The 13,137-nt window shown below is 39.1% G+C and overlaps 1 protein-coding gene across 1 annotated transcript in view; it reads right to left on the reverse strand.

Annotated features, from left to right (window-relative positions):
- The window catches only part of trpa1b (transient receptor potential cation channel, subfamily A, member 1b), a 31,807-nt gene continuing 18,670 nt past the window's right edge, over positions 1–13,137 (reverse strand). The window contains exons 19-27 of the mRNA XM_072657201.1: positions 12,285–12,438; positions 7,861–7,950; positions 6,064–6,233; positions 5,664–5,793; positions 5,193–5,375; positions 4,956–5,024; positions 4,721–4,828; positions 4,320–4,435; positions 1–199 (exon numbers count right to left, since the gene is read on the reverse strand). Coding sequence (XP_072513302.1) covers positions 1–199; positions 4,320–4,435; positions 4,721–4,828; positions 4,956–5,024; positions 5,193–5,375; positions 5,664–5,793; positions 6,064–6,233; positions 7,861–7,950; positions 12,285–12,438 — 1,219 coding nt within the window. The remainder of the gene's footprint in view (positions 200–4,319; positions 4,436–4,720; positions 4,829–4,955; positions 5,025–5,192; positions 5,376–5,663; positions 5,794–6,063; positions 6,234–7,860; positions 7,951–12,284; positions 12,439–13,137) is intronic.

Raw genomic sequence — 13,137 nt, forward strand, 5'->3', positions numbered from 1 at the left:
TCACTTCTTGACCCTGAGCGCCCGGATCAGTGGGTCCCATCTGGATCTTCGGTGGGTGGATGAGGGCATAGCGGAGGTGATGGCTCTGAAATCCTGAGGGCCATCATGTTCATCAGCCTCTGATGTTATCTCCATCTTCTGGATGATGAGCTTCAGCAGAGTGTGCTGCTTCTCCAGCACAGAGGAAATCTCCTTCAACCTAAATTTACATACACACACATACAATTTGTCAAAGTTGAGTAAAACAAGCTCAGATGTGATTTTCCATGCATGGAAACAACTCCGCCCACGACTTCCTCATTAACATATAATTTGTAGATGGCATGCCTCACCCTGTTTATTGGAGAAATTTCAACAGTGAGCCAGTAAAAAGAAAGCATTCAGCAGATCATGAGCCAATTATTGTGCTCGTAGGCGGAGTTTGGAGTTGAGGAGTGAGTCCACAGCTCCCCCTGCAGGCCAGAGCTTTAACAGATTTACACTGTAAAAATTATATAAGTAAGTTATATCAAAGTCTGATCACTCGGCAGCCATCTTTGCAACGCCAGCAGTTATTTCCAGTCACATGAGACCAGGCTCCCATCCCCCAAGGGTAGAAACCAAAATACTGGAAACTGAAGGTCAATATAACAATTGTGTTTCAACACATTTTATTTTCACTGACAAATTCTGACACAAGCATCAGGAGTAGCTTGTAGAGTTTGACTCAATAACTCACAAAAAATGTGATTTTTCTGCTTTTCAGTAGATCCCTACATCGAGGGGGCTTTCTCCCCAGCACGTCGGCCCCTTCTTTGTTTGCAGCATGACTGACCAGCAAGCTGATTGGCTCTTTTTGATGAAGGGCAGGACTTTATCCGTAAACAGATGCCATGTTAAGTTTCATGAGAACTCCCATTCATATTTGAACGTCTCTGGTTATACTACTCTAGTATATGATATGTTACTCCGGGTAATCTGTGTGTGTCCTCAAAGTTTGAAACTGATGAATAACAAAACTTTTTTGCAATTTGCAAACTGTCATGATTATATGCAACATATATGAATAAGGGATAAAGTATATATATATATATATATATATATATATATTTTTTTTTTTTTTTTTTATTATTATTTTATTTTTTTTTTTTATTATTGTTAACTGAATTGTGAATTTCATTTCCAATCTGATATTTGACTTGTAGTCTTCAAAATACATGACAATTCTGCAGTTCAGCATACTTGAAAACCTTTTTCAGAGTTAAAGTTCAAAAAGTGTTTTGTCTACTTTTTCAAGTCAAAGTACATTTCTTTCAATGACTTTTTTTCTTTAAGTTGTTAATTACAAATGTAGAACTGTGGATTCAGCAAAGTGTGTGCATCTTACAGATAAACCCTTATGCAGCCACACACACACACACACACATGCACGCACACAGCACAATCAATACTGTAATTACACACACTGCCTACACACTCCACCATGCGTTCATTAGAAATGCATAACAGGCCTGTGCACATTAATGAATGGAATTATCTCTGCCTCACTCTGGCTGAACGTGTCAATAAGAACCGAAGAAACTGCCTACATACTCAATAATACACAGGCACTCACACACACATTTATCTTTCAAACTATAATGTCAGTTATTGGCTTTGGTTTGGTTTGTTGTGGTGAAAGGGTTTGAGTGGTCAAATAATCTCCAGGGCCAGGTCACTAGAAGCTGCACACACCTGGTTCGGTCTCTCAAGGCAAACAGGCTGGGTTTGAATATCTTGACAAAGATAATTCTTGATACAAAAACTGAAAGAGCATACAAGGAGGTTAAGTAACCTGTCCGAAATAATGGTGAAGCTCTTAGTCGAGGATTTTGTTGGGTGCTCAAAGAAACACTTTTAAAAAAAGAATCCATTTCTCTGGCCAAAGTCCCTAAGGTGGTTGGAAAGCTCCACAGTGACAAGGCACCAGGAGTGGATGAGAATTGCTGGAGGTTCTGGATGTAATGGGGCTGTCTTAGTTGACACACGTCTGCAATGTTTCATGAACCCTAGGAACAATGCCTCTGAATTGGCAAACCAAGGTGGTAGGGGACTATTTTCATGAATGAAGAATGGAATGTGCAAGCTACTCAAGACCTCACACTTCTCAGCATCCCAGAAAACTTTGCGTAGTCCATCCTGGCCATGGAATGGTGGACCAGCGCTTCACCTTCTGTGACATTACTGAGAGGACATGAGAGTTTGCCACCCAAATCTACATGCTCTGGAAGTATGGGTTGCAAGCTGTGTTTTCATATTTATTACACAAGCTTGTTCAGTGTTAGAATTGGTATCTGTCTTTGTGATGGACAAGATGGCAATGCATAGTAAGAGGCAGGAGGGCTAATGCCGGGGAGAACAGGGATTGTGTCTTTGCTGTGTTTGGATGATGTTGTCCTGCTGGCGTCTTTATGCAGGGGCCTCCAGCATGCAATGTAAAATATGAGAGTTTGACAATTGCTACACCTAATTGCTAATGACCACAGTGGCACAGAGAGAGCTAAGCCAAAAAGCAAGTACCAGTCTGTCTGCCTGTGTTTATTCTCACCTAGGGTCAGAAACTCTGAGTAATGAGAGAAAGAATGAGATCACAGATACAAATCCCCAAGCTTATCTTTTACACAGGGCTATGTCATTATCTCATATGAAGCACTAGATGGTGCTCTAACACAATTCTACAGACAGACGAGAAAAACACTACCATACAGTTCCCTAATGTCCAAACCTTTATACTGACTGGACCCATTTGTTGTGTAATTCATTAACATATTATGTAAGCATTTACACTATCATTAAAGGTTGCTGTAAGAACAAGCTATTTCCCATAGTTTACACACTCAACTTCAGGAGGAGAACACCTAAAATGCTTTTCCAGTACATTTACATTTATGGCATTTAGCTGACGCTCTTATCCAGAGCGACTTACAAGGTTACTCGTATTACAGAGGTGGGCCAATGTAGTGTTAGGAGTCTTGCCCAAGGACTCTTATTGGTGCAGCGCAGCATAGTCACCCAGACCGGGAATCGAACCCCAGTCTCCCACATGGTGTGGTAGCTCAGTGGCAGGTCAGTGGCAGGTCTGTTGCGCCACACCAACCACCACAGTACAACTAAGGAAAGTTTTAGTTGATATGCAAATATGTTGATATGCTTAGCAATTGGTCTTATAAACAAATGTCAGCTTTTTTATTTTTTTTATTTTTCAAGGGTGTATATTGCTCATATGGTGTACCCATAAAAACCTTTACAAACCTCATAAAAAATTATTTGTAAAATGTAATTAACTAAAAAGTTAGAATGCCCCCCACATTTATTACTACTCCAAATGCCTAACATTAGAATCTGGTGCAGCACATCAGTTGCAGATGATTAGAAAATCATTAGAGGGGATTTTGAAGGAGCCTGTCTTATTTAAACCTCAGAAATTTAGTTTGATTTGCTCTTGAGTGTTGAAGTGATTGGTATCACCATGGTGACATTCAAAGGGCCTTCATAAAGAAGGTTGTGGATGCAGACGGGTCTGGAAAAAGATTTTAAAAGATGTGAACTGTCATCACCTACAGGTGCTCTGGGCAGTTGATGACAAAGTACAGAAAGATATCAATCTACCATTAGAAAGATACCAAACACGTTTTTGGAACAAGAGCCTCACACCAACTGCAAAGCATGGAGGTGAACATGTCATGGTTTGGGGATGCTCAGAGCTCTCAATCAGAGAATCCACTAGGAATTCTTTATTGTATCAGATGGTACTTAAGGAAATATTAGTCCATCTGTTCATAAACTGATGCTGAGGTAAAGGTGGACCATGCAACATGACAATGACCAAAAAATGCCAGTAAACCCATCAAGGAATGACTCAAAAGAGAGGTATGGAGACTTCTGGAATAGCCAAGTCAGTATCCAGATCCTATTATGTTGGGTGATTTTAAGCTCTGAATGCAAAAACCCTCTAACACAGCTGAAAGAATTATGCACAGAGGAGTGGGAAAACTCTCCCAGGCAGTGTCAAAGACTGGTAGACAATTAAAGACACAAATAATTGAGGTTATTTCAGCCAAAGGGGTCAATGCAATTGGGGCTTAGGGGTTTCTAACTTTTTCATTAGTCCTTTAAGTTTTTTTGTTAAATTAAATTTTCATTAGTTTTGCAAAGGTATTGCAATTACCCCACCTTTATTATTTGAAAGAAGGTCAGAAGGTATTTCTTAATAATGAACTACATATTTAATAAGGTGTCCTCATTTTGTACATGACTGCATATTGTTAGTATGGTGTATCTTGTTACTATTGCGCTCACACCTGTATTTCTGCTTCATTATCTCTCTCTCCAGTGGGCTGCTGTGGTGTGAGTTCGTGTTCAGACGGACCCGGACTTCATTTTCTCCTGCGAAATTCCAGAACTGCTGAACCATCCCCTGCATGACAGGATTAAATCACCCATTACTGCTTCAAGTAAGAAGGATGGTAATATTATTAGCCACTTAATTAGAATACAGGTGTGTTATTTCCTGCTGGACACAAACTGGCATCTGCTAAAAATAGTAACTTCTTGTTTAGCAGTTTTCATAAAATCATGATGACAAAAGTATACTTAAGGTTAACAGTTTGTGATATTTCTAATTCATTACTAGTGTTGAATTATTGATGGTGTAGGAAGTTTTGGTTAAGTATAGATTCTGAAAATAACGAGTGTTACTGACATAAACTTTGGCACACTTCCTGTTGGGGTAGATTGTAAAGCTGGGCTTGTCCACTCTCTTCATGTACCAGTACGGTAGCTTTTCCTCCAAGTTAGTATGAAGATTAATCTGCGAGACAACAGCATAACTGGTGTTCACAATCAACCGTAATGAAAATTTGGCTTAAATAAGCCATTTTTTTATTGCTTTGCTTTTGTAATAGTAAATGTTAAATGTAGGCTCGTTAGTGAACCACCTGCATGGCAATCCTCTTCAGTGTTGCGTTCCTCTGCACCTCTGCTATATCTCCTACAGCCAAACCAATCTAACACAGCCATATTGAAACAAATAAGTCCAATTTAACCACACACCACTAACAAGCAGATGCGATTTATAACAAACAGACTGTGCTATTGGTTACAGCCACTGAATTTGTAAACACATATAATTCAGGTAGTAATTAGATGCAAAGCAACTGGAAGGGGATTATTACCATCAAGTTCATGAGGAGGATGGGCATCAGGAGAACAAAAAGCACAAAGATAAAGTAGCTGATTTCAGGAAAGACCAGCAGATCCTGCTCATATGCCTCCAGCAGAGTGTTCTGATAGTTTAGTTCTCCCACTGTCATCACAAACGTCTGAGCCAGAGACAGGCTGATGGAGTTAAACTCCACCTGAGGACAAAAAGAAACTGTAAATATCCTCCCAGACCAACAATATCAGTAATTTACTACATTCAAGTGTTCTAATCTGTAAGTAAAGCAAATTACATGATTACACAGTACACAGTTATTGCCAAAAAGAAAGCAAACCAAAACTAGTAAGATACAGAAGTGAGTTACAGTATAATATACTGTATTGTATGCATAAATATAGTTTATTTCAGTGTACTTAGACATTGAGGTAACTAAAGTGTGTGTGTGTGTGTGTGTTTGGGAATTAATCTGTATATCAGGACTTACTCGATGAAGCATCAGAGCATGAAAGGACAAACCAAATGCCAGCAGGAGGAAGACGAACAGGACAATGGTGCTGATCAGCGTTTTTATAATTTCCCCAAACATCACCACGTAAATGCCAAAACGCTCAAACCTGTCAAAAACAGATCACATGCACACTATATCCATACCACTCAGTTTATTTCTCACTTGCATGTTATTATTTGTCGTTCCTATAATTTGTCCATATGTTTTACAGCTACTATTTCCCCCCCCCTTATATTGTGTATATATGTTTATGTTATTCCAAACCTTTGCCCACAAATGCTTTTCTGTGAGGTTGGTCAACTGATGTGCACCTGCTGTTCTCATGTGTTTGCCAAAAGTGTTTTTATTTTCATTTTCTTCAAAAACACAACTGTACCTCTGGAAGTAGAGTAGAAAGTTGATCCAGGCGAACAGAATAGCCAAAGCTCCAGCCTCCCAGTGCCATTTATTGTTCACATCGAAGAACATGGGGATAACAAACACCAGAGAGGAGATTGCTGTGGCCCAATCCGACACATTAGAGCAGTCCATGAAATAACTCAGACGCTGCAGGGGAGACAAAAAAAAATCCTAGTACCAAAAAAAAGCATGCTGTAATTTTATATGAATAATTTCAGACAAATTTTATTGAAACAGGGGGAGAAACCGTGTGGAACGTGTAGATTCTCAAAAGTGGTCTAAAATAACACTAAAGTAATAAGTCAAAATTGTTATTTACTGTTTTCTGTCATTTTAATTTAGTCAGCAATTCTGATTAAATGTTTTGCTCATTAGGTAGAATGAAATGAGCATGACTGATATGCTCATTTTTAAGCACAGAACAACATGATGGTGAGGAAGACCACACCTGCTTCCTAAAAACAAGTACTGTTTCTGTCCACAGCTGATGAGCAGAGAACTCTACACAGAATCAACCCACAAAATCTTTATCTTCAGCATCTCTCTATACACTGCAGTCATCCCTACATGCTTACCGTCATCCCTGTGCTGAAGAACTTCCTAGTGTCCTGCCTCAACGACTACAGTCCTATTGTCCTATTTACACCCATCATCATGAAGTGCTTTGAGAGGCTTGTCATGAGGCACATCAAAAACCAGCTCCCCTACTTACTGGACTTACTACTGTTAGCATATCGTCCAAACCGTTCTACAGATGAGCCATCTCCACCACAGTCCACCTAGCTCTCACCCAGCTGGACAAAAAAGACTCCTGTGTCCTATGTTCATTACATTCAGTTCAGCATGCTGTGTCTGCAAAACCACCAACATTGTGGACGACCCTACCCATCCCTCATCTTCTTTTCACTATTGCAGTCTGACGAAAGGTACCAGAGAATCTGAGCCATCACTGCCAGACTCTGCAACAGCTTCTACCTCCAAGCCATCAGACTTCTCAACACTTAAGCACTGAGCTGAGACCCTCTTGCCTCATGCCCACACATAATGCACCCTCCCACTTCATTCACATACACATCTCTATTGATACTCCTACCATGTGACTACATGCACACCTATCAGGTAACTTGCTGCTAATACTATATACAAAAGAGCAACTACTGTGTTCACATATGATGACCAAGTTTAGCTATATGTCATAGCACATTACATACCTCTACACCTTATCCCCATCACACACATTTAATGTTTAGATTAGAACATCATTTCACTCTACTGAGCTCTACTCAGATGGAATGGCGACATGACACAAAAATCAGTGTGCCTTTAAGACTGATATTTGTGAATGGAGTCGGAGTTTCAGTGGGTGGAGCATAACTACTGCAGGCTGATTAGGTAGACACTTGTAAAAGTGTTTGTTTTCATAACATTACAAAGCAATGAAAATAAAACAGGCTCATTTTGTAGTTTAGTTTTCAGAAATGTCAAACTGGGGAATCACCTGTATGTCTTGAAACATTAACAAGGCTTACCTCCCCTTATGACACATACTTTAAAAAATGTCATATTTTAAAACCACATTATTGTTCCCTAAGTGACACACACTGGCATTGCCCAGTATAGTGCTCAATGCTGTGCAGTAAATCAGAGAGAGTGTCTTATGCTGTGTATGATGATGGCTCAGTTGTCCTTTGCAGGGCTCGGGTTTAAATGGCTCTTTTGCACTGAGGGGAATTTATAGCCAAGGCCAGTAAGGGAGCGATGATGTGGCTCTTACCTGCTGAGCCAGCTGCACCAGCTCTTTACAAATGGCATACACGTTCATGACAAGGACCATGACAATGCAGACAAAGGTCAAGTAGCTTTGCTAAGAGAGAGAGAGGGAGAGCGAGAGAGAGAGAGAAAGAGACAAGGAAAACTAGTTTTATCTTTTTTATGACAACTTTGACACCTGTAGGAAATACAGTTATGAATGAAACTGTAACTGATATTTGCATACAATAAATAGTAGAAAAAAAAATTGTACTTACCTCTCTATCGACTTAAATATGTAGCAAACTATCTATACACATACTTACCAACATTCCTATCTATTTACCTATTTATCAACCCACTTACATAAATACACTGTGTGCAGAATTATTAGGCAAATGAGTATTTTGATCACATCATCCTTTTTATACATGTTGTCCTACTCCAAGCTCTATAGGCTTGAAAGCCAACTACCAATCAAGTAAATCAGGTGATGTGCATCTTTGTAATGAGAAGGGGTGTGGTCTAATGACATCAACACCCTATATAAGGTGTGCTTAATTATTAGGCGACTTCCTTTCCTTTGGCAAAATGGGTCAGAAGAGAGATTTGACGGACTCTGAAAAGTCAAAAATTGTGAGATGTCTTGCTGAGGGATGCAGCAGTCTTGAAATTGCCAAACTTTTGAAGCGTGATCACCGAACAATCAAGCCTTTCATGGCAAATAGCCAACAGGGTCACAAGAAACGTGTTGGAAAAAAAAGGCGCAAAATAACTGCCCATGAATTGAGGAAAATTAAGAGTGAAGCTGCCAAGATGCCATTTGCCACCAGTTTTGCCATATTTCAGAGCTGCAACGTTATTGGAGTATCCAAAAGCACAAGGTGTGCGATACTCAAGGACATGGCCATGGTAAGGAAGGCTGAAAAACGACCACCTTTGAACAAGAAACATAAGATAAAACGTCAAGACTGGGCCAAGAAATATCTTAAGACTAATTTTTCTAAGGTTTTATGGACTGATGAAATGCGAGTGACTCTTGATGGGCCAGAAGGATGGGCCAGAGGCTGGATCAATAAAGGGCAGAGAGCTCCACTCCGACTCAGATGCCAGCAAGGTGGAGGTGGGGTACTGGTATGGGCTGGTATCTTCAAAGATGAACTTGTGGGACCTTTTCAGGTTGAGGATGGAGTAAAGCTCAACTCCCAGACCTACTGCCAGTTTCTGGAAGACACCTTCTTCAAGCAGTGGTACAGAAAGAAGTCGGTATCGTTCAAGAAAAACATGATTTTCATGCAGGACAATGCTCCATCACATGCATCCAAATACTCCACAGCGTGGCTGGCCAGTAAGGGTCTAAAAGAAGAAAAAATGATGACATGGCCCCCTTGTTCACCTGTTCTGAACCCCATAGAGAACCTGTGGTCCCTCATGAAATGTGAGATCTACAGGGGAGGAAAACAGTACACCTCTCTGAACAGTGTCTGGGAGGCTGTGGTGTCTGCTGCACACAATGTTGATCGTAAACAGATCAAGCAACTGACAGGATCTATGGATGGAAGGCTTTTGAGTGTCATCGTAAAGAAAGGTGGCTATATTGGTCACTGATTTGTTTTTGGTTTTGTTTTTGAATGTCAATGTTTATTTCTAAATTTAGTGTTGTTATATTGGTTTACCTGGTGAAAATAAACAAGTGAGATGGGTATATAGTTGTTTTTTATTAAGTTGCCTAATAATTCTGCACAGTAATAGTTACCTGCACAAACAGATATCCTCCTAAGATAGCCACATCTAAAAAAACCCACTCCAACTTCCAAAAATATTAAGCTTTGATATTTATGAGTCTTTTGGGTTGATTGAGAACATAGTTGTTGTTCAATAATAAAAATAATCCTCTCAAATACAACTTGCCTAATAATTCTGCACACACTGTACACGTCTAGCTGTCTATGTACCTACATACCTTCAGCTGTGGTCTGAAATGTACATACACTAATCATAGACATGAATGTCATAACACTATTGGGCTTTTAAAGATTTATTTGAACTGTTTATTAATAATGAGTGCTGTTTGTAGGTGATCATAAATACTAATAACTGGATTATTAATCTAAGTGGATTTATGTACAAAACATGTGCACCAAATCCATGTTATATATTAAATAGATATGTTATACACTGTATTTTCCCATAGAAAAATAACAGATAAAAGAATTCACAGAGAGTCTAATATACATATTTATCTACTTACTTACCTATCTGCCGATCTACCTCCCTATCTATCAATTTACCTACTAATCTACCTACCTACTCATACCTTCTGACTGATGTACCTGTCTATCCATAAACTCACCTATTTATACATCTACCTACCTACCTACACCCCTATCTATCAAACTACCTACTTATCTATCCCCATAAATCTTTATACCAACTGATTGATGTACTTACCTACCTATTGATCGACCCACCTATTATATCTACCTTGTGATCTACCTACTTACCACACTATCCATCTACCTACACATAAATCCACCTAGCTTTACCTACTTACCAACCTATCTACTTAACTATCTGCATGGCAGCCTATCTATCAACCTACCTACCCATCTACTTATATACCTACTTATCTACTAAGTGTTTAAACCACCTTTGGTTTTAACATTAGCTTGGAACAGAACTTTCAGGTCATTATGTACGTAAAGCCTCTTCATATGTTCATCATACCAAGGAAGACACTTTGATAAACATGAAGTTGAGTGGTAATCAATATATGCAAATCGTTAGCATACAGCTGCTTTATCAGCACTAAACCACCAGAATGTATATACTGAATAAATCACATAACTCTCATTTAGCAGTTTAGGAGTACAGGTTGATTGCAGGACTAAAAACAGCCTTAGTGTAAAATAAATAACTGGATAAGTAAATTAGAAAGCAGGTTTGGCTAGCAACATGGTCACTGTACCCTTGAGAGTGAAAGGCTGATGAATGGGGCTCAGATCATAATGAAAGTGACCACACAAAGTAATTGGACAAGGACGAGGTCACACATACCAAGGTATAGGTGATGATGATGATGCTGAGTGCTATGAATAATAGCACATTAAATGGACTTGTCAAAGTAAAAAACATTGGGTCAACAAGGCCAAGTGAATTATGAGTCATCCTGAGCCATCAGTTGTGGGAAATGAGACACACGTGAATGGTGAATGGTGAACAGGTGACATCACGGACACACTTTTAGCAGCAGTTGCACCTTTACCTCTTATGTGTTTGTCAGATAAAGAGAAATGAGAATGTCACATGAAGAGAAATACATGGATGTGCATATATATATATATATATATATATATATATATATATATATATATATGAAGATTATCCAGTTTAGTGCAAACGCTTTCACATCTTGTAGTTGGCCACTTGTTGGCCATTTTATCAAATACAGCTACAATGTAGAAACACTCTGTAGGTGCATACCTCTTACTATACAGTTTATCAGCCCCCATTTACCCCATTTATCAGTGGAAAGGGGCCGCCCTAGAACTACCACTGAACAGGGTGGTGATTTGTTCTGCAAGTGTATCATATGAGAAATAGGCCAAATCCTTCTACTAGTGGACCACTATTGTTTAATGGTATATATGTAAGGTAGGTTAGTATATAGTACAAGTATATTTTAGTTTTTTTATTAATATAAAATTTTGCCTGGATTATATAAAACATATTTTGGTATTATTGAACATTGTACATTATAATGATGATTGCATATCCTAACAGGCTTACTTTAATTTAAATCAATTTTGCTGATATCCGCAGATACTCTGACAATGCATTAGACTACCTTTTGCCACAGCTCTATATTAAAGTAAAAAATAGAGCACTTAATTATATACATTGTTTTGTTCTCTGCTTTTTTAATTTCAAAATGTTTATATCCTGTATGCAGAATGTTTTATTGTTCAGTAAACTATTGTTTGAGATTGTCCAAACAATTGTCCATCAGCAGATAATTTGGCATTCCCCATGACAGATTTCCTGGCCAGACAAGCATTACAGACTACTCCAATAAAACTGTGTCACAGGATTCATTTGTAAATCGCCCTGGAGAAGAGCGTCAACCAAATACCATAAATGTAAATGGTTCTTTACCTATGGAACATACACTTCTGTGTTTTCATATTTGTAAAGTATCTTTGATCTAAACTCCCCTAAACCAGCCAACGAAATGAAACACTTAAATTGCCCCATTCATTTTTTATCAATAAGCATCACAGGCTGTTATTTCTCAGCCAAAATCACACCAGTCAGCATCTATATTGCCTCACACAAACACTCTTTCTCTTTACTGAGTGAATAATGTATGATTTAGTTGCTTTTCTTCTTACAGAGCCCAAAGAAAGTGGTGTGTACAGAGTGCGTGCCATACTGTGTGTTGGGACGTACCATTCTGAGGGATACAGACGGCATGGTCACAGTTGTGCCGTTGACGGAGGAAGTCTGAATTGGTTTGAGGCTGATGATGAGGTACGTCAGGGGCAGGAGGCCGAGCAAATACACGGCCAAATTAAGTAAATGAACTTTACTGCCGTATGCTTTCCTGACAGGGGAGAAAACACACACACAGTTTTGCATCGTGCTGTAATGTGAAAATCAAATGAACATGATTGATCACTGATGCCAGACGCTTTCGAGTAGTCAAGACAGGTTTGATGTCTTGAATAAATAAACACATGGGCCAAAAAGAGTTGGATGATGGTTTCAACATTTCAACTGAGAAGTGGGCTTTTACAGAACCACATATTGACATATTATCTGCTCCAAAGAACCACTAGGGAGCCAAAATGGCACAGAAAATCCTTAGGAGTTAAAAGCGATTCTTCTATTGCATTGTTTAAAAAAAAACACAAATCAGGAGTGGTTCTCCTATGGCTTTGCTCAAAAGAACTCCAGAGGAACCAATATTAATTCCTCTAAAGTTCTTTAAAGCAACGCCAAAGGAAAATGCTTTCGGTTTCTCAGGAGTTCTGTATCGGCGCAATACCTGGTGGAACCCCTCTTGGTTCCTTTACAGTTCTTCAAAGCAATGCTATAGGAGAAAACACCATTTGGTTCCTTGGGGGTTCTTTGGAGAAGTAGAAGACCTAATTAGCCTTAGAAGAGCTAATTCTTAGTGGCAGCTGTTTCTTCAAGAGTGCAGTGAAGAGTGTACAGTAATTACGGGGTAGTCACGACCCACCACTGATTATAAGTGCTCATAAATGCTTTAATTAGGGAAGTAAGGTTCCACTGTTATGTC

Source organism: Salminus brasiliensis, chromosome 1 (genome assembly GCF_030463535.1).
Source record: "Salminus brasiliensis chromosome 1, fSalBra1.hap2, whole genome shotgun sequence".
Taxonomy (NCBI): domain Eukaryota; kingdom Metazoa; phylum Chordata; class Actinopteri; order Characiformes; family Bryconidae; genus Salminus; species Salminus brasiliensis.